General features: G+C 39.2%; 1 protein-coding gene across 1 annotated transcript in view; it reads right to left on the bottom strand.

The window, feature by feature from the left end:
- SCLT1 (sodium channel and clathrin linker 1) overlaps nucleotides 1-8,080 on the bottom strand; it is a 258,104-nt gene extending 250,024 nt beyond the window's left edge. The window contains exon 1 of the mRNA XM_036765501.1: nucleotides 7,631-8,080. Within this exon, the coding sequence (XP_036621396.1) occupies nucleotides 7,631-7,664 (34 nt within the window). The 5' untranslated portion in view covers nucleotides 7,665-8,080. The remainder of the gene's footprint in view (nucleotides 1-7,630) is intronic.
- Between the last annotated feature and the right edge of the window lie 15,061 nt (nucleotides 8,081-23,141).

The following is a 23,141-nucleotide window of genomic DNA, read 5'->3' as shown; positions in this document are numbered from 1 at the left end:
TGAGGATAATAATAGTATCTACCTACTTTCCAGGGTTGTTAAGAGAGGGGAAAATATCAATAATCTGAACAAAGGCATAGATGGCCATCAAAACTGCAGGTGACACAAAGCTGAGAGTGATAACACATTTGATGACAGAGTCAAAATCTAAAAAAAAAAATTGTGAAACACTAACTTCCTAAGTACAGGAAGCACTGTCATACAGCAATTATTCCAAAAATGATCTAGAGGTTTCAGTGGACAAGATCAAAATGAGTCAGCAATGTGACATGGCAATCAAAAAAGCGAATGTGAACACGGGATCTGTGAGAAAGGCAGAGTTTCCAGGAATATTGAGATGATAATCCTTCATCTGACAGACTATATTCAGATCTGATTAAGTTGTTTAGTTCAGATCAAGAACAATGATTGGCTAGAAAATGTCTAAAAGAGCAGAGTATGGTGACAAGCTTTAAATCTATAGCACATAATGATCAGTTAGACAAGTAGAGAAAACCCAATGAAAAATGACAACTGTTTTCAAGAAGTTGAAGGCTATCATGTGGAGAAGGCATTAAGAGTCCTAGAGGGTAGAACATACGGAGATTTCATTGAGACAAATTTAGGGCTGATGTTTGGGTGGGAAAATAACAATTAGAGATTTGTCTAAAGAGAATAGTACTGATGCCCAGAGAACTCACTAACCAAACTGGAAGACCAGAAGTGGAATGGGGTGTCTTGTGAGGTGGTAGATTTCTCCTCCTTGGAGACCCTCAAGCAGAGATTAGACAACTACTTACCAAGTTACAGTAGGGATTGATTTGGATGTATGGATTAAATTGCATGGCTGTTGAGTCTCCTCACAATTCTAAAATTCTGTTGTTCTGTGATTTTGTGACCTAGTTTCAAATCAGTGTAACTGTACTATTACCTATCTAAGTTTGTTCAAAACAGGAGCATGAGACTGTAAAACATTTTGTTGAAATCTACGTAAATTATATGTAAGGGCCCTATTTTAAAAGTTCAATCTGTAATGACCTATTCTTGAAGTCATGCTAGCTATTTGTGATCACTCCTGCCTTTTCTAGAGGTCAATAACCACAGTCTGAACGCTATTTTCTAGAATTTTTCAATTAATCAAAGTTAACCTATAATATGCAGACTCCATCCTTTTTCCTTCTTTGAAAACTAGGATGACATTAGACTTTTTTTAGTTCTGTGGTACCTATTCTCTTCTCTGAAATAATTCAAAATAACACCAACAAATAGATCCACAATCATATTTCCAATTCATACAGCACTCTGCAATGATTTTCACCTGAGCAAGATGACAAGAAATCAGGTGCTCCTAGGTGTTCTCTTGTTACCTCCTTACATATCTTAAATTTTAATCCTTTCTAGTAATTGTTGTCTGTTGTCTCCTAGGAAGAAAAAAGAAGCAAATTGCCAGTTGTGTAGTTCTATGGTCTTTCTTCTTATCTACCCCAAGTACCCTATTCTCTTTTTGATCTTCTTCATATATAACCCTGTTGTTGCTTAGAGGATTCAAAGCCCAACTTAGCTCATTTTGAACTTTAGCACTCCTGATACTATTTTCTTACAGAACATACTTTTTTCCTTCCTCCATTATCTCTCCTTGCTGCTATCTTCTATACTATTACTTATATTTCAGTGCATCTGAGTCTTTGATGTGCATTGGTGCAGAACACAATCCATTCATCTATTTTCAATCTGTGTAATTTTAGCTCATATTCTCCTGTAAGTTACCCAGAGAAAACAAGCTACCTAGGTCTTTTTACAGTTGGTGAGAACAAGTAAGCGATTTAGTTATTACCTCTCTTAAAAGATTTGCCGTATTTCTCTAATGATACATATTCTGGTGATATTCTTTAGGCTACTTCTCAGGCACAGGTCATTCAGAGCTGGATATAAGCTGCAGCCTACTTGCACTCTCTGAGTCTCCCCATTGTCCTCCAGGTCACCCACAACTTTGATTCTGCAGTGATCTGAGTGTTCTAGAATTTATTGCCATTGAGCATCATTGAGAGAAAAAGGGTATTAAAATAGGTAGGTCATATATTAGGAAGCAATTTAGGATTAAAAGCATTGTGCTATTATGCAAATATAATTCAGGCCACTCTTCTTCCTATTCTATTCTAGGCACAGGTCACTGTTCACCTATAGAGCCTATCCTGGATATATGAACCAACATACCAACTCAATGGATTGTCCAACACACTGGATTCTATAATCTGGACAACATAGTTTATTTATGATTCTTCTTATTTTGTTGTGCCTATCTTGGAGTTAATGCAGATTTCATTAAGGATATCCTATAATAATTCGAGGCTTCATACAATTATCAACAGTGTCATCAACAAACAGGAGCAGCTGAAGGACCTCATCACCTATACAGAAACTGTCTTCCATTTGAACTCTGCATAGGACAATATCGATGACAGTGAGAAATGTCTTGGTCAAATGTGTCTCATTGTTTTATGGATCACTTGACATAAATAAATCAGAATGTCACTGAACTGTTAACTCTGGAAATAAATTTATAAAGGAATCTTATATGGTCTTATCATATGCAAAAGACATTCCTTGTTAAAGACTTTAAAACTACATTTTGGTTTAATGAAGTCAAATTCCTTTTGTAATCACCAAGTATGTTGTGTACACAGTTAAGACATCTTTTTCTGAAATACAAACTAAATGCTACAATATCACTAAAATAACTAAACTTGACCCTGGAGAAGAGTTAAGAAAATGCATCTCTTACTATGGGTGAGGAATATTGTATATACTGTCATATACCTGATGTATTGGTTAGTTTTGCTGAACTGATTTTTCTCTTTTTTTAAAATCTGAGTGCCAGGAGATACAGAGTAGTGAGAAAAGAGAAATATATTTGGAAATGAAGGTGATACAAAAAACAAATCAATAAAAATACAATAAAAACATTTATTTTTGACATAAAAGAAATACAGTTAAGCAAGTGTCCACTTATATAATCAGATCAAGTAATTCACAATTACAATGAGTACTTTTTCAACGTTGAAAAGTGGAAGAATACATGTGCAATACTGCGCAAATCATCTAATTTAACATCTTTAACATCTAATTTGCTCCTTGGTTTCCACAATCATCATACAGTCCCAGAACTATATACTACACCCAATATTAGTAGATAAGAAAAAGAAGTTAGAAGTGCTGAATACTTTCTTACAGAGACATGCCAGCTTTTCTGAACAGAAAATGAATACGTCTGAATAAAGGAAACCACTTGAAAAAAGCCAGCTCCTCTACAATGTATCCAAATAGTTCCAGCTGTCTCTTCTTCATTCACTCAGCGCAGCACAAGGAGATGGTGGAAATCACAGCAAAGTTGGTTCCTGTTTGTCACACAGCCAACTTCACCACCCATGTCTCGACTTCCTTTGGAGAAATAAGGCCAACCACTTCTATGTCCTCTACTCTAGCCAAAATACTTGTAAGCAGCCCACTAAAAGCACTAGCTTTTTGCTAACCCACCTAGTTATTCCCTGGCCACTGTCTTGGCATGGAGAGGACCTCTTGCCACTCTCTTTAAAAACATCTGTAAGATGACTCCCGTGGATATTAAGAGATTTGGTCCCATCTACAGGTGTGGCTTCTCAGATAAAAAAGTAGTACCTTATGAGTGGCATCAAGCTGAACTAAATCAGATTGGGGATAAAGCCAAATAAATCATGATATCTGATATACTAGGTCCATTCTACAAAATTTTAAATAAAAAGAGACCTGGAAATTTAGGCTTTGCACTCATATCTTGTCCACTTACTTGGGTCCTCTGACACAACAACAACTACAAAATTACTTTGAATTTACTTTGACTATATTTATGTTGAGTTATCTTTGCTCATTTTATCTGTACCTACACTTAGCAGAATTAAAGACCCTCAAGGGAAGGGACTATCTCATTTTTCTCATTGTACCTCCAAAACCTGGGCACATTACCTCTCACAGTGTAAGCATTTAATAAGTCCTTGATCAATGAAGAAAAATTCAAACTCTTCTGACCAGCAATCAACAATATGACATCAAACTACCCCTCTAGTTTTATATCATAAAACTCCAGCAAAACGGATTTATTTTTTTCTCCCAATATGTCGTATGTCCTTCTGCCTCCTGTACTTTGCTTACATTATTCCCTAGGGTTGTAATTCCCTCCCTATCCTTAACTGCTAAATTTCTACCCATCCTCAAAAGCCCAATTCAAATGCTCACCATGGAAAGAATGCTATTAAATAGCTTTTTAAAAGAGCAAGAATAAAAACAAATGGTATTTTAAAAATCTGAGTATTGTACAAAAGATTTAGTCGTCAAGTTCAAAAGAGAAAGTCTGGGCATGTCATAGAATATAAAATATAACACTCTTTTTCCTCCCCAAGCACCCTGAAACTGCTACATAAAGATAAATAAATATTTTTACTCATTATCTCAAAATGAAAATCCCCTTATTTCTCTTGCTTCCTATTACCCAAATCCTATCTTACTCAACAGGGCCCACACCTTCAAAATAGTTCATTCTGAAGAATATTTGCCTATTACCCTTCAAATATCTTTTTAATATTTCTTATATTTTGTTTTTTTGGCTGAAACTATCCTAATTCAAGAAAGGATCATAAGATCATAAAATTATAGGTTTAGGTCATCTAGTCCAAGACCCACACTTTATCGATGAGGGAACTGAGATCTAGTAAGATTAAGTGACGCCCAAGGTCACACTGGAAGACAGTAGCAGATCCAGAATTTGAAAGCCAGGTCCTCTGACTCCAAATTCAGCATGATTTCTCCTGAAATATGCTGCTTCTGGTTAGTCTCTCTGCCTCAAGTCCCTTCCGCCTCCAGTCCATCCTCCACTCAGATATCATTCTAAAACACAGATCTGGCTGCATCACTCCTCTATTCAATAAACCTCAGTGGCTCCCTGTTACCTCCAGGATCAAATATATAATCTTTTTAGATTTTGAAGTCCATCATAACCTGGCCCCTTCCTACCTTTTGAGTCTTCTTCCACTTTACTTTCTTCCACGTATTCTATGATTCAATAGAACTGGCCTCTTAACAAGATACTCCATCTCCCACACATTTTCACTGGTTATTTCTCATGCCTAGAATGTCCTCCTTCCCGGCTTCCCTGGTTTCCTTCCCTTCTGCATGGACCAGGAATGGAACCCAGGCCACCTGCATGGCAGGCAAGAATTCTACCACTTAACCACCCATGGTTTCCTCCAAGTCTTGGCTAAAATCCAACCTTCTGCAAGAAGCCTTTCTCTATCCCTACTCCCCCCCAACCTCTTAATGCTAGTGCCTCCCTTTGAGACTACCTCCAATTTATATTATATATCATTTTTACACATGGTTGTTTCTGTGCTCCCCATCCTCCTCATTAGACTGTGAGCTCCTTGGGGGCAGGGATTGGTTTTGCCTTTCTTTGTATCCCTAGCACTCAGCCTGTGCCTGGCACAAAGTAGGTTCTTAATAAATGCTTGATGACTAGCTAGCAGGACTTGCTTTGCCTCTCACCTTAAACCTAGACTATCATGACAATTAAGTATCATATTCACCCCAATCCATCCTGTATACTACTACATGCTACTTTCAACTCCCCTGTTTAAAAACTTCCAATAGCATCTTGTTACTTCTAAGATAAAATCCCTAGTTTAAATTCATGGCTTTCCATAAACCTACTTTTCCAATCTTATTTCCTACTTTCAACACATACTTTCTATACCATCAAATAAGTCTATTCATTTTTACACAAACTCACAATATAATATCCAATCCTCTGCTCATAATCATCCCAAGAATAACTTTTGAAGACTACCTATCCTTCAAGGTCCAATTCAAGACCTAGCTCCTCTTGCAACCTTTTCCTCATCAAACCACAGTAATTTCTTGATTGACTAACCTCCAAAAGCAGCTATGATCTGTGCCATGCATCTAGTAGTTAATTATATAATGTTCATTTGAATCTCGTCTCCCCAAATAAACTGTAAACAAGACACATTTCTTTGTATATATCACAGAGCATTTCCAGTACAGTAGCATACTTTAACTGGTACTCACTAAATAGCTAATGAATAAACATATATAGCTGTCCACTCATTATTCCCTACTGCAACCAGGTAGTAACTGCTGCCTCAAAAATCCTTCTTTACTGACAGCCCATTCCTCTCTTCAAAATAGCAAAAGGTCCTCAGAAAAGTATAAAGATCTTTAAATGTCCAGGAGAATGCCCTGTGTTGTCTTGAAACCTAATATTCACTAATCTTAAAGCATTCAACATTTTTCAATACACAAATGAAAACACTGTTTTCTACTAAGTCAGTGTCATGCAACCTAGCACGCACTGTCAATAACTGTTAACTGGCAATTCAGTAACAAATGGAACACAGTATTTGGATTAAAATCTGAGTTTAAATCACTACTCTGAGCTCTGTCAACTTTCAAATCTATATCCATGAAAGCAAGCACTAAGTCATTTCCTCTTTGGTTTCTTTTTCTGTAAAATGAGTAGGATATAGTAATCACTAAAATCTTCTAGTTCTAAATCAGTAGTCTAAGGTTCTTCCAGTTGATTTTTTAAAAATCTAAATGCAACACAGCAACATGGTGTAATAAATAACTAATATTTATGCAGCAATTTAAAGTTTGGAAAGCGTTTTGCCCAGGCCTCTCTTTCACCTAGAACCCCTAGCTTCCTACAAAAGCACCACCACAGTTGAGCGCCTTCCTCGCAAAGTCTTTTCTGAAATCACCCCCCATTACTAGATATCCTCTCTGTTCCCCCAAATAGTGTGTATAAATATAATTTTACGGCAAAAGAGAGTAAGTTCCTTGAAGGCAAGGGCTATTTAATTTTTATCTGTTTCCCTACCACTTAGCACAGCAGTAAGCACTCAAATGCTTCTTGAATGAATGAATGAATGCATGCATACATTTATTCACTTAATTATCAATCACAACAACCCAGTGAAGTAGGAATTACCAGATTTACTATCCCTGCTTTACAAAGGAAAGGCAAAATGACTGGTCCACGGTCACAGAGCTAGCTAGCTAAGGGCAGTGGCTGGATTTGCTTCCAAGGCCAGTGCTCTCCTCGCTGAGCCACACTGCCCTCTAGTGAAGTGGGAAGGGCACTGGACTTGGAGGCAGAGAACTGAGGTACCAGTTCTGCTATTCACTGGATCTAAGTCGCTGCTCCTCCTTAGGCCTCAGTTTCTTCCTGTGTGAAAAAGGGAAAATGGACTAGATGATCACTTACGATAGCTCCTAGTTCTAAACCCATTTCCTAAGATGTTTCCAATTGATTTTAAAAAATGAACCTAAATGCAAGAATCAGAGTATACAGCACCATAGTGCACCGGATTTGGACCCAGTTCCAATTCACCCGGCTATTAATTAGTTGTGTGACCCTAGAGCAAGGCACTGATTCTTCTCTGGGCCTCCGTTTCCTCCTCTGTAAAAGGAGGGTGCCTAGACTCTTACAATCCATGATCCCCTCCGAAACCGGGCAAACACTGCCGAAGCCAGACCCTGCTCCGCGTCAGACCCTGTAGACGCCACACCCCGGACACCCGAACCCCGGAACCCGGCGGCTTACTTTGGTCTCTCAGAAAGTCGAGCTCTGTGGCCATTTCGGTGCAGTTTTAGCTGCCTCTTTCTCCCCCCTTCCAATGACAACGCAACTTGAGACTGCCCAGAAAAAGAAAAAAAAAGAATAAAAGAAAAGAAAAGAAAAAGAGCGAGCGAGAGCTAGCGAGATGACACAGCGGTGCGGCTCGGGGAGCAGCGAGCCACGGCCTCGGCCTCCCTCTTTCTCCGGGCTTCGGCTCCTGCCCGGCCAGGCCCGCACGTCCCTCCCGACGAGGCTGGGCAGGGCTGACCTAGGGGGGCGAAGAGACAAGGCCTGAGCCCCAAGCTCCGGGCGGACTGAAGATGCGGGGCACCGGTGGGCCCCCAGCGGAGAACGTTCAGGCCCTAGCCTGAGCCCCCGCCCGTCTGCCCCGCGCCACTTCAAAACCGGCGACGGGCTCCGCTCCTTGGAGACGGCGACGCCGCATTTGCGTCATCACGCCAGCGCCGGCGTGACGCCCCTGCGGGGCCGCTCTCCCCCTCCCCCAACCCAGGCGTCTGGCAGGCTGGAGAAGGGGGCGGGGCGGAAAGCGAGACTCTCATTGGACCTTAACCAGTAGAGGTGAGAGGGAGAGGGAGGGAGCGTCGGATACCTTCCTCGGAATGGAAGGCCGCTCAATTCAATTTTAAAAATATATCTTTATTGATATGATGCATTTGCATCGCTTTAATTTCCCCTCGGACCTCCCCCCCTCTTCCAAATATCCGTCCCATATAAGAAAGATTTTTTTTAAATGAAAAAAAAATCGGCAAAACAGATCAATATATCAAACAAAATCTAAAAATAGATCCCATATTCCATGTTACTGATCTCCCCCCTCTACAAAGGAGTTGGGGGAGGTGTCTTATGTAATTTCTTTGAAACCCTGCCTCTAAAACAAGTTGTTATTTCTCGGTTACATTAGGGGACAATCAATCAATAAACAAGCGTTTATTAAGCTTCTACTGTGTGCCAGGCACTGTGCTAAGTGCCGGGAATACCAAGAGAGGAAAAAATCACTGTCCCTGCCATAAGGCGCCTACCTTCTAATGGAAGACAAGATGCAACCAACTTATGTTATTATACTTATATAAGTTAAATGGAAAGTAACCTGAAAGAGGAAAAGTACTAAGAGCTGGGGTACAGGAAAAGGCCGCTGCAAAAGGTGGGGGTTGGGTTTGGGAATCCAGGGATAGAGGTGAGGGGAGAGGACGTTAGCGGCGTGAGGGACACACACTGAAAAGGAACGGTCTGAAAGTGGTGTATTCAATCCTGAAAGCCAAGAGGGAGTCATTGGAAGTCATTGAATGGGGGGAAGGGTGGTCTGGAGAGGGGTGTCACAAGATCAGACCCGCACTTTAAACTGAGTGCAGGATGGATTGGAATGGAGAGACTCGAAGCGAGACCAACCAAAGGCTTTTGCAGGAGTTCAGGTGTGAGGTGATGAGGGCCCGAAAAGGGGGGCAGCTGCGAGAATTAAGAATTCACATGCTTGAGCTGTTGTAAAGTTAGAAACAAGACTTGGCAACAAAAAGCATATCTGCCAGGGAGAATAACTCTTTGAAGCAGCTAAGTGGTATTGTGGATAGAATGCTGCATTAGATGTGGATACAATGTAGATAGAATGGATAGATGTGGATAGAATGAACTGAGTTCAAATTTTGCCTCAGACTCAGTACCTATGGGGACCTTGGACATTTAACCACTCTCAGGATCAGTTTTCTCATCTGTAAAACGGATATGATAATAGCACCTATTTCAAAAAGGTTGTTGAGGAGCAAATGAAACACTATATGTATGGGTCTTTGAAAATCTTAAATTGCTACATAAATTATGATGATGATGATGATGATGATGATGATGATGATGATGATGATTGATGATAAGGACAATGAAGCTACAAGCCTGGGTGACTTAGGATGGCGACACTGCCACCCCTCTGGTATATGCCCTCATCTCATACCCAGACTATTGCAATAGCCTGCTGGTTGGTCTACTTGCCAGAAGCATCTCCCCACTCTAGTCCATCATCCATTCAGCCTCCAGAGTGATTTTCCTAAAATGTAGCTCCAACCATGTCAACTTCCACCCCACACCCCCACTCCATAAGTTCTAGTGGCTCTTTATCACCTCCAGGATTGAAAACAAAATCCTCTGGCGTTCAAAGCCTTTCATAAGTCTTCATAACCTATCCTCTTCTTACAGGTGTGGTTACTGGGGACACTTGACTGGATACTCCTCATTCTCCCTCTCAGCCGTCAAGGAGAGAGGGGTAGACTCCTTGGAAACCACACTTCCACCTACTATGGACAAGAGGAGAAAGACTTTCCCTCATAGACATTGCCCTTTCCTCTGTCTCTTCCTTCCCTGTGTCCTCTTCCTGAAGCCTGGGGTGGTACATGATTGTATAGCCCCAGGCCAGGCATCAGCATCCTTCAAAGGAAAAGAAGTACCAATGGTTAAATTTTCATTTGTCATTTAAAAACTTTGTGATCCTTAGCATCTTCAACCTCCTTTTCCTCCACTCCATCCCCTCTACACCCGTTTAGAGTGAGAAGATATCCAGCAAATTGGAAAGAGTACCCAGGTTGGTTAACACATGGCTATACTGAGGATGCACTCACCTCACAGGGCTTTTCAGGTAACATACTTTTTAGGATACTTTTGTCTAAATCTGAAGCTTCAATTAATATCTGATACAGAATTTAACAGACAGGAAACCAGAACCTGAAATAATTTATGAAAATCTGATCTGAAGTTTGACTAACCCATAGTTTTATTGGGTCTCTGATAAGCAGAGAGGCATCTTGAGGTACTTTGGTAGGAAGCTTGGAAACAGAAAACCTGTATTTGCATCCAGCGTCCACCTTGTCTGATTCTGGACAAGTCACTTAAACCTATTTCAGCTTCAGTTTCCTCATATAAAATGTAAAATGGTAATATTGATAACTTGTGTACCATACCTCTCACTGATACATAATTCTGAGTTATTATTGATACATTTTAGTTTGCTGCTAGAAATTTCTGTAACAGTTTTTTTCCTACGTACAACATAATTCTTTCTGAAAAACAGATTTTGAAGAAATTTGGTGTCTGTTAATTTGAATGTATTCCATATATAAACCATAAGTTATGTTCCAAAGGAGTTAAAATCATCAAGTAATATACATTGAGTGATCCTTATGTACCTTGCCCTGTCCTAGGCACTGTGGGGTTCAAAAGAAGTCAGTCAGTCAATAAACAATCTCTGAGCACCTGCTATGCCCCAGATGCTGTACCAAGTGCTGGGAATACAAATACCAAAAAGAAAGGTAACGCCTTATCTCAAGCTTATAATCAAATGGGGGAAGACAACACATAAAAAGAAACTAAAAGGGAGGGAAGATATTTGGCAGGGACAAATGGATAGAGCACTGGGCCTGGAGTCAGGAAGACTCATCTTCCTGAGTTCAGATCTGACCTCAGACACTTACTAGCCATGTGGCCCTGGGCAAGTCACTTAACACTGTTTGCCTCAAATTCCTCATCTGTAAAATGAACTGGGGAAGGAAATGGCAAACCACTCCAGTATCTTTGCCAAGAAAACCCCAAATGGGGTCTCAAAGAATTGGACACAACTGAAAAAAATAGCTGAACAGCAACACTTGCTGCAGGGGGAGGAGGAGTGAGGAAAAATACTAAGGAATGCAGTCCAGTTGGAAACAAAGAGATATTTGGCTTGCACCTTCTCTTTAAACAGAGGTTGTGGGAGGAGGCTCTGAGCTCTGCTCTCCAATCAGAAGGGCCTCAGAGGGAGCTGATACTAATGAGGTGTGAGTTCTAGGGCTGATGTGATCTTGCAGGACACAGCGATTCTTGGGGCATGATGAAGAAGGCCAAAGGAGAAAACCAAGTGGGAAGTGTTGTAAAGAAGTGTAAAATATAGTAATTGTCCACAAGGACATTACAGTCTAGATGGAGAAGTGAGATGTACAGGAAGTAATTAAAGAATAAGACACTATAATAAATTGCTAAATGATGCAGAATAGAAATTCTAAAAGAGTTAGAATTCTAGTGCTTGGTTAATGACTAAACAAATTATGGCATATGAATGTAATAGAATACTACCATACCATAAAGAATGAAAAATATGAGAAAATCAAAGAGACATGGGGAAGTTCCCTTGAAGTGAAGCAAAGTAAAGAAAGCAAAGTCAAAAACATCATACACAGTGACAACAACAATACTGATAAAATCAACCTGGAGGCAACAAAGCTGGTGGATTAGTCAAATAGTGTGGTCGGTCTTATGATTATCATCATAATCTCAATACTAAAGGATACATTTCTTCTTTCTGTTGGTCAATAAATTAAATGTTTCAGGGAATGTACTTTGTTAAGAAGTGTCTGCTGTGTCAAAATAAAGTATATCAATACATTTTGTTTAAAGAAAAGAAAACCAGAAATAGAAGAGATTGTTGTAGCATAAAGCTGAGAAAATCTTCATAGGTGGGATCTGAATAGTACTTCAGTGGTTATGCCATTGACAGAAAACTTTGGCACATCCAGAAAGAGAGCTGGTTTGAGCAGAAGGCTGATAAAGCATAAAATCCCAGGCTCAGAGTTGGAAAGAACCTCAGTGGCCATCTTGTCCAACCTGTACCTGAACAAAAAATCTCTTCTACAACGTGCTCAAAAAACAATCATCCTCTTTTGCTTCTAGTGAAGAAGAAGACATAATCCCTTAAGGCAGCCCTTCCACTTTTGGACAGCTCCAATTGTCTGGAAGTTTTTCCTGACAGCAAGCCTAACCATGCCTTTTTACAACATCTACCTATTGATGGGTTTAAGTCCGGAAGGTGAGCTTTTGATAATGATAGAACACTGAAGTAGGGATGTCCTGTTAGAAATAAGGTCCTGGAATTCCATCTATCTGAATTATTGAAGTTAAAGCAAGAGATATTCAAAGTATTAACAAGAATGTCTTTAGATGATTTTGCACAGCAAACAAAAGGGTTTCTCTTCTCAGCTGATACAGCTTTCATGTCCATTTATTTCAAATAAAGATTCATGACAGTCAGCTTGGCACTAAACAAATAGCTGCATATGCTCGTTCATTGTAATCCTTTTCATTTACAGAAAAATGAGATGAAGCGTTTTCCTCTGATTGAAATTAAATAGCTTTTGTTTACATTTTGACACTACTGGAAATAAATTGTAGGTGTTCTATATCTGAATGAAATGAGTATCTGGAATTGGAATTCTATCACTGCACTTGAATTCCTTGGCTTTGTGATCATGAATCATACAGCATTTCCAAACAAACAGATCATTTTGTTTGCTTGCCCATTTTTACTGGTTTGTATTTAAATGGCATACATTTTAGTGTATGTAATAGGGGATGGAATTCATATCTACCCATACGTTACATTTACTCTTTAAATTTATTAGAAGCACCTTAAGAGTACAGATCCTGTCTTATCTAGACTTTGTATGTTCCTACTATAGTGATTTGCACAATGTAGATTTGTTGTGTTTTATCGTACTTTAAGCATTGGTTGTCCAACTATCCACTTTTGACATCTTTGTTATTTGCCCCACTGTTATCCCATCTCCCTCCATGTGGAACAGCATCATCCAAACCCTGACATCTAGAAACCAAGCCTTCCTCCTTAGATGACTTAATCCACTCATCTTTGGAACTCTTCCTTGGAACTGAGTTGTCTTAACTGATATTCACTTACTTAATTCATTATATCTAGACAGTTACCACCTTTACAGCAAAGCAAACTGGGCACGTACCATGGATCCATGCCTCAAGAGATCTCAAATATCCTTGTCATCAGAGGCTCAAAAAAATTTGAGTTGGAATATCTGACTAACAGTGAACATTTTAATCAACTTGTTTAAATAGACAGGGTCCTCCAGAACCCTCTAAGGATGGCCCTGTATCTAGACACCCCAGGTCATACTTCACATCTATCCATCCTAGGCATCTTCACCTGTCCTGCTCTGCCTTTCTCTCCAACTAAAACAGGGCCAGAACTCCAGAGATCATGCTTCCCTCCATGGGATGTCAGTAAATGTTTGACAACTGGCTTTCCAGAGTTAGTACATGAAGTTTATTATGCATTTTTACTAATGTAAAGGATATGTAACATGTAATCTATGAAGAATAATAAAATATACAATAATATTTTTGTAATCCCATATAGCTAATTGTTTCTCACAGAAGGTTTTCATTGATTTTTTCCCCTGAATTTGTATTTGTAGTCAAACTTTGGTTGCAATTCAACCATGATTTGACAAATGGAATTGCCATCTCAATCTGCTGACTCTTTTCTTAATAAATATATTGTCATTAAATGTGATATATGATCTATTACTAAAGTGTTTTTCGCTCTTGTTCAAATTATATTCATTAAACCAAAATTTCTTTTGACTTCATCAATTCTGACTGTCTTTTTAGATTTTTGTATAGTTGCAAGGATTGAATATTGATTCTATATTATCAGCAAAATACGGGAAATCATTTTTTTAAGTTCGTTTAAAAATTTCACTTAAAAATAGATTTTTTTTACACCAGATATCCATAGTGAAGCTAGGTCTTCACAAGGCCACATACATGGTTTTAACAAATCAAAATAATTAAAAATGATTTTATCATTGCTTCTGTGTGATAAAAGACATAAATTCATGTCAAACTCTGTTTTCCAGTAATATATTTTAGAAGAATATTACATTTATTATTTTTATTAAATGGAATGTTTTAGACTCATATGACCTAATCAATTCTTTGTCTTGAGACTCATGCTTTCTAGTACCAATCTCTTAAGTTTTCCAAAGCTTTTATGGTATGTTTGATTAATTTTTCTGATTTCTGAATGTCAGTTGTTCTTGATTGCAATGCAGGCGAAAATAATGAAAATTCTTCCAGAACGGCAATCTTTAAAGCATGGTCTTACAAGAAATTAATGTTAACTAATCTCTTTGCCAACCCAGAATAAGATGAATGAGAAAAATGTATATAAGTATGAAAAATACATATATAATGCAGGCTATATATGCCATATCCTGAATAAGATGAATGAGAAAAATGTATATAAGTATGAAAAATACATATATAATGCAGGGTATATATGCCATATAGCAGTAGCAGCTTGTAAACTGTATGCCATCCATCTTGGTCCCAGATGACTAATTTTTAATAATTTCAATTTCAAGTTTTTTAGATGTATTTACTAGCTGTTTGATTTTTTTTAGATTGGTTATAAATAGGATATATTTTATCCAGAAATATTTTAAGATGATTAATTTGTTTTATTTCAGGTATTGAATCATTAAGTAAAAATTGCAATTAATGATTTAAAGAGTGACAAATGATGATTTTAGGAAAATTTTCTAATAACTTTGTGGCTACTCCAAACTTTGTTCCCAACATTATATTAGCCCAGAACAAAATGCAATTGAGTTATCTTTCACATATTCAAATTATTCATTATTAGAGCCACAATAACGCAAAGTAGATAATAATGCATTGAAAATACTCTTTGCTATGGTTGAAACCAACTTTCTTAGAGTAGCAAATAACATTACTAATGGAGTGGTTGATTAAATTGTGCACTGGTTGTGTTTGACAACTAGCTCACAAAATTCCTAAAAATTTAACAAGAGACTCTTAAGAGTTATGAGCTGGTTCCAGCATTACTACTTCCCTACCTGTCTAGGTACAGACAGTGCTTCATATCTATCCACCACAGACATTTTGCTATTTACTGTTTCCCTGTTTGTACCCCTCACTTTTTCACTTCTTTCTATAGGAACAGTAATCAAATCAATACTTCTACTGCTGATAGAACTGATTCCTTTATGCCTCTACTCAACATTTCTGTGACTTCCTTCCTTACTACCACTTCCCCATATCTGTTATCTTCCCCATTAGAATGTAAGATCCTTGAGAGCTATAAGGGGAAGTAAAGTGGGACTTTTTACTGTTTTTTTCTTTTTTTAAAAATTTTTTTTTACCTTTTTTAAAAATTGATTTTATTTTAGACTCAAAGGCCAGAAGACAAATGCAGAATAGAGAAAAGGAGCAAAACATATCACAAACTTAAATATTGAAACATAAATACAAAGTAGGAAAGAAAAAAAACATGTTTTGTGCATAGCAGGACGTAAGAGAGGATTCAAAAAATATAACAATAGGTTTTCATTTCAAGAAAGCCTGTATGATAAATAATACAGATTGTGTTAAGAATTGCCCATCTTTTCTTTGCTTCCTTGTGAGTTTTCTTTTGTTCTCTGCTGTGCACTTTCTTTTCTTTTTTTTTATTATTTAATATATTTAGTTTTCAGCATTGATTTTCACAAGAGTTTGAATTACAAATTTTCTCCCCATTTCTACCCTCCCCCCCACTCCAAGATGGCATATATTCTGGTTACCCTGTTCCCCAGTCAGCCCTCCCTTCTGTCACCCCACTCCCCTCCCATCCCCTTTTCCCTTCCTTTCTTGTAAGGCAAGATAAATTTCTACGCCCCATTGCCTGTGTATCTTATTTTCTAGTTGCATGCAAAAACTTTTTTTTGTTGTTTTTGAACATCTGTTTTTAAAACTTTGAGTTCCAAATTCTCTGCCCTCTTCCCTTCCCACCCACCCTCCCTAAGAAGTCAAGCAATTCAACATAGGCCACATGCATATCATTATGTATAACCCTTCCACAATACTCATGTTGTGAAAGACTAACTATATTTTGCTCCTTCCTAACCTATCCACCTTTATTGAATTTTCTCCCTTGACCCTGTCCCCTTTCCAAAGTGTTTGTTTTTGATTACCTCCTCCCCCATCTGCTCTCCCTTCTATCATCCGCCCCCCTTTTTTAATCTTCTTCCTTCTTCTTTCCTGTGGGGTAAGATACCCAATTGAGTATGTATGGTATTCCCTCCTCATGTCAAATCTGATGAGAGCAAGATTCACTCATTCCCCCCTCACCTGCCTTCTCTTTTCTTCCTACAGAACTGCTTTTTCTTGCTGCTTTTATGCGAGATAATTTACCCCATTCTATCTCTCCCTATCTCCTTCTCTCAATATATTCCTCTCTCATCCCTTAATTTTATTTTATTTCTTTTAGATATCTTCCCTTCACCTTCAACTTACTCTATGACCGCTCTCTCTCTCTCTCTCTCTCTCTCTCTCCATATGTGTATATATATATATATACATATATATATGTGTGTGTGTGTGTGTGTGTGTGTGTATATACACACATACATATATACATACACATTCACTTATACATATATATATATATCCATAAACATATATATATATGTATATTCCCTTCAGCTACCCTAATACTGAGGTCTCATGAATCATACACATCATCTTTCCATGTAGGAATGTAAACATAGCAGTTCAACTTTAGTAAGTCCCTTGTGATTTCTTTTTCTTGTTCTTTTTCTTGATTACCTTTTCAGGCTTCTCTTGATTCTTCTGTTTGAAAGTCAAATTTTCTATTCAGCTCTGGTCTTTTCACTGAGAAAGCTTGAAAGTCCTCTATTTTATTGAAAATCCATATTTTGCCTTGGAGCATGATACTCAGTTTTGCTGGGTAGGTGATTCTTGGTTTTAATCCTAGCTCCATTGACCTCCAGAATATCCAATTCCCAGCCCTTTGATCTCTTAATGTAGAAGCTGCCAGATCTTGGATTATTCTGATTGTGTTTCCACAATACTCTAATTGTTTCTTTCTGGCTGCTTTCAGGATTTTCTCCTTGATCTGGGAGCTCTGGAATTTGGCAACAATGTTCCTAGGAGATTTCTTTTTGGGATCTATTTGAGGAGGTGATTGATGGATTCTTTCAATTTCTATTTTGCCCTGTGGCTCTAGAATATCAGGGCAGTTCTCCTTGATAATTTCTTGAAAGATGATATCTAGGCTCTTTTTTTGATCATGGCTTTCAGGTAGTCCAATAATTTTTAAATTATCTCTCCTGGATCTATTTTCTAGGTCAGTGGTTTTTCCAATGAGATATTTCACATTGTCTTCCATTTTTTTCATTCCTTTGGTTCTATTTTATAATATCTTGATTTCTCATAAAGTCACTAGCTTCCACTTGCTCCAATCTAATTTTTAAGGTAGTATTTCTTCAGTGGTCTTTTGGACCTCCTTTTCCATTTGGGTAATTCTGCCTTTCAAGGCATTCCTCTCCTCATTGGCTCTTTGGAGCTCTTTTGCCATTTGAGTTAGTCTATTTTTTAAGGTGTTGTTTTCTTTAGTATATTTTTCAGTATTTTTTTGGGTCTCCTTTAGCAAGTCATTGACTTGTTTTTCATGATTTTCTCGAATCCTTCTCATTTTTATTCCCAATTTTTCCTCTACTTCTCTAACTTGCTTTTCCAAATCCTTTTTGAGCTCTTCCATGGCCTGGGACCAGTTCATGTTTTTCTTGGAGACTTTTGTTGTAGGCTCTTTGACTTTGTTAACTTCTTCTGTCTGTATGTTTTGGTCTTCTTTGTCGCCAAAGAAAGAATCCAAAGTCTGAGACTGAATCTGGGTGCTTTTTCGCTGCCTGGCCATATTCCCAGCCAACTAACTTGACCCTTGACCTTGAGTTTTTCAGTGGGGTATGACTGCTTTTAGAGTTTAGAGAACTATGTTCCAAGCTTGGGCAGATGCGCTGCCACACCAGCACTCCTCCTTGCCCAAGAACCCCCAACCCAGACTGGACTTAGATCTTCAGCAGGCTCTTCACTCCTGCTCTGATCCGCCACTTAATTCCTCCCACCAGGTGGGCCTGGGGCTGGAACCAACTGCAGCTCTCCTTCTGTAGCTGCCCCACCTCTGCTGCCCCCAGGGTGGCAGCCGAGCTGCGAACTTCTTCCACTCCTGCAGCTTTTCCCACTAACCTTCTCTGTTGTCTTTGGTGTTTGTGGGTTGAGAGGTCTGGTAACTGCCACGGCTCACTGATTCAGGGTGCTAGGGCCCACTCTGCCCGGCTCCTGGTCTGGTTGGTCCGTGCCACTCATGCTGGGCTCTGCTCCGCTCAGCTCTGCTCTGCTCCCAGCTCCGTGCAGGGTAGACCTCCCCCAGAGACCATCCAGGCTGTCCTGGGCTGGAGCCCTACTTGCCTCTGCCGTTTTGTGGGTTCTGCAGTTCTAGAATTAGTTCAGAGCCATTGTTTATAGGTTTTTGGAGGGACTCGGCGGGGAGCTCATGCTAGTCCCTGCGTTCCAGCCGCCATCTTGGCTCTGCCTCTTACTGTTTTTTTCTTTGGGAGTTCTAGTTCTTCTCAGCACTAAGGCAATGAAGTGCCTCTGATTCAGTCTTGTCTTTGATTAAATCAAGAGACTTTGATGACCTGCTTAAGTCACAGAAAGCCTAAGTCACATGAGTTTGAGTCACATGATGGTTTGGGACCCATGGGGAGGGTGAAGTTGTCTATGGTGAGTTGGGGGAAGTGCCATGGACCCCCGAGGACCCCACCCTGTTTGCTTTGTAGCCCTGCCAATTATGCCATTTTGTAACAACGGTGTTGCTTGCAGCTGCTGTGGAAGTGTAAGGCCAATAACACCAGCACACAAGAGGGTTGCTAGCACAGATTCTTTGATCTGCTTTCCTAAAGGAAAGCAACTTTAAGAGGTTAACAATCTTATTTTAGTTAAATACACATATGGCATTCACTTAGTTCAGGGGGAAAAGTCAGCACCCTGAACTTCAGAGAAAATACAAACAGAAATTACAAGTGGAGAAAATAACACAAATCAACAGACAGGGTTTCCAACTGTCTGACTAAGACAATACATACATAGTTACCAGAGAGAGAAGCACCAACATCTGGGTTTTCAAAGCTGGGGGAGCTCCTTAACAGCTACACAGAGTCTCATGTGGCTATATCACACTAACACTCTTCCCATGAGTGAGCCCCAAAGCCAAATGCTAACCTCAGAGTATATATACACTTCTTCAGGGTCAGAGGGCAGCACAACCCTTGTGACCCAGGCTCCTGTGACTCAAACTCATATGGCTTAGGCTTTCTTGTGACTTAAGCAGGTCATCAAAGACTCTTGATTCAGTCAAAGGCAAGACTGAATCAGAGGCATTTGGTTGCCTTAGTGCTGAGAAGAACTAGAACTCCAAAAGAAAAAACAGCAAAAAGTCCCACTTTGCTTGCCCTTACAAGAGCAGGGACTGGTTCACTTTTGTACCTACCAATGCCTAGCATAGTACCTGGCATATAGTAGGCACTTACTATATGCTCATTCATTCATTCATTTTTATTTTACTGGAAATGTCAGTGATGCTGCTTTGTTACATATACTTTGTAAAATACTAAAAACAACAACAATAATAATTATAACAATAGTAACTTTTGTTTTTTGCAGGGGGGAAGGCAGGGCAATTGGGGTTAAGTGACTTGCCCAAGACACCTAGTAAGTGTGTCAAGTGTCTGAGGTCAGATTTGAACTCAGGTCCTCCTGACTCCAGGGCCGGTCCTCTACTCACTGCACCACCTAACTGCCCCAATAGTAACTTAATAATAACTGGAATACACATATGTATATGGGAAACTAGATGTTGCCCTGGATAGAGCGCCAGGACTGGAGGCAGGAAAGCTCATCTTCCTGAGTTCAAATCAGATACTTCTAGCTATGTGACTCTTGGCAAGTCATTTAACCCTGTTTGCCTCAGTTTCCTCATCTGTAAAATGAGTTAGAGAGGGAAATGGCAAACCAAAATGGGGTCACAAAGAGTCAAACATGACTGAAAAATGACTCACCAACAACACATCTGTATAGGAAGTATGTTGTAGCCTACTAATCCAGAGGTAGCCCAGCCACACTCCCACCTCAGGCTTTTAAGGGTACCCCTGAAGGGTTTGAAATATTTTGTTTGGGATACCTCTTCTCTGATGCTAGCAGCTTTGGCCCCCCACTGGTTGTGTTCCCCTTACTGTTGGCCACAAGTAACTGACACTTCATTTCTATTTAACCACTTAATATTAATTGGTTTTCATAAAAGGATATTTAGTCTGAAGACAGACTTTGGTTGATTAGAGCCTTTTGAGGGCACCTCCGTTTTCAGATACAGCTGCTTAAAAAGGTTTGTCCTAACCATATCATTAGCAAACCAAAGCCAGTTACAGAATATCTAAACCTGTTCCAATGTCTCTTACAGCACCACCATCACAAGTCAATACAACTGTCCAGAAGCTGGTTTCTCAGACTCTACCATGTGGGAGATATTTTGTGCATGTGCTAGTTCCTATTATAAATGTTTATGTAGAATGCTCCTTGAGATCAGGGATTATTTTTTATTTTGTCTTGGTATCCATAGTAGGCATTACCATGGAAGAGTTAATTCACTCATTTTGGGGACTGGCTGGACAGAGCTTCCTGGATGTAAAGGTAAAAGAGTCAGTCCTTACCTCAACCCTCTTGTCCCAATGCCCCACAACATGCTTCATCCTATCGAGTAATTCACCAGGATCTCACGGCTGAGCTAGTGTTAGTATCTTGCCCTCTACCCAGTACCTCCAGTTACCCACCTTCTGCCATCTTTTCCTCTTTGTTCAGGAATAAATCAAATCACATTATAATTGCTACTGTGAAGGGCTTGACAACTGATTGCCTTAGGGCCCCACTCTTGATTAGGGAGATTACCCTGAGTCAGAATATTTTCCCTCTCCATCACTCACCCATATGTAAAATGTAAGCTTCTTGAGGTTACAGACTGTCTCGTTGTTGCTCTTCAGGAGGGTGATATCTTGATTTGCAAGTGATTTGGATTTCAGTGAGGCAGGTCTGTGAAGTCTTCAGCCCTACCCTTTCCTCCTGCGTCATCTGAGTCCAATGGCAAGACATAGGTAAGGATGACGGGAAATGGCCCCAGATGCACAATGACTTCATGGAAACAGCAGTCATATACTTGTAATTGTGAAAAACTAGTGAATTTCAATTCTGTATGTGAATCTCCCAAGCGAGCATGGGGTCTGGCACGTACTAAGTCACAAGTAGATGCTTATTGATTGATCGATTAGTAAATGTTCGTTGGGTTGATTGGACTGGAGAGCACTTTAAGGTGTGCAAAGTGCATTAGGTACATTTTTCATCACTTATTCAAGCACTAGCAATATCCAGCATAACGTTTTATGATGGCTCCTTGTAAGGTTTTTTTTTTTTGCAAAAATATTTGAAAATGGATTTTTATTACTTTGACAAACTGACCTTTCAATCACATGGTAACTCCCTCCTCCAGTGGGGATGACAATCCATCTACACTTTTTTGTTCTGTATAATTCTACTCCATGTCCTCCTTTAAATCTCATAAATCTACTCATTCTGCTTGAGGCCTTTTCACATTCCACAGGTGAAGCATTTAAGGATCCATCTGTTATCCCTCATTCCTATGACACAACTGGTCCATCTCCTTTTTCAAAACTATATATCCTTGATGATATTTATTAGGAACATTCGAACTCTTTTATAAACAATTTGAGAAATTAAAAACTTACCACATCTTTGTTTCCTCTTCTGCAAATAAAAAAAAAAGGCTTGGGTTTTATCATCTCTAAAGTTTCTCCAAATCCTAAAGTTTGATTACATTGATTCTGTTTTATCTTCCATCACATGCTATATAAGTACTGCAGATAGAAAATAAGACCCATTCTCTAGTTAAGACATGTGAAACAAAGTTGGGAACTATGGTAAGGTTACACGTATTGTAAGCAGTGAAAGAGCTGAGGACAAATCAAACTAAGTCTATTTCTATGGTGTTTGACTACGTTTAAAAAAAACTCTAGGTATATTTTCTTACTTATTCCACTGTTCTTGCTCAGTTATATTCAGAGCTGGAAGAGACCATCAGGTCCAAGGTGCTTATTTGAAAGATGACTGGCCTGAGACCCAGAACGGTTATGACTTGCTCAAAATCACGAAAATAGCAAGTGACAGAGTTGAGATTTGAACTCATGTTCTTCTAACTTCAAATCCAGTCCTCTTCGTACCACACCACACATTTAATATATCTGTCTTAAGCAGTTCATAAACCAATCAATGAGTTACCATTTAATAAGTGCCTATTATCTTCCAGATGCGGTATACAAAGACAAAAATTAAACAGTCCCAGTTCCCAAGGAACTTGCATTCTATGAGGGAAGGCAACAAGTACATAAATAAATATATACAAAATATAAACAAATAAATACAATGGCAACTTTTTGTGGGGGTGGGGGACATCCTTGCTTGTGGTGGGAGTGATCAGGGAAGGCTTCATATAGAGAAGGTGGTGCTTGAATAGAGTTTTGAAAGAAATTAGAGATTCTAAGAGGTAGAGGTGAAGTGTGGGTGCATTTCAGGAATGGGACATAGCCATTGCAAAAGTCTAGAGACAGGAAATGGGAGAGTTGAGTGTAAAGAACAGGAAGAAGGTCAGTTTGATTGGACTGTGGTGTGCTGGAAAGGGGAAAATATACAATAAGGTTGGAAAAGCAGGTTGGGACTCAGTTATAAAGGGCTTTAAAAG

This window comes from Trichosurus vulpecula, chromosome 6, assembly GCF_011100635.1.
Source record: "Trichosurus vulpecula isolate mTriVul1 chromosome 6, mTriVul1.pri, whole genome shotgun sequence".
In the NCBI taxonomy this organism is placed as follows: Eukaryota; Metazoa; Chordata; class Mammalia; order Diprotodontia; family Phalangeridae; genus Trichosurus; species Trichosurus vulpecula.
Note: the sequence above shows the minus strand (reverse complement) of the source record. Positions and strands in the feature narration are given on the sequence as shown.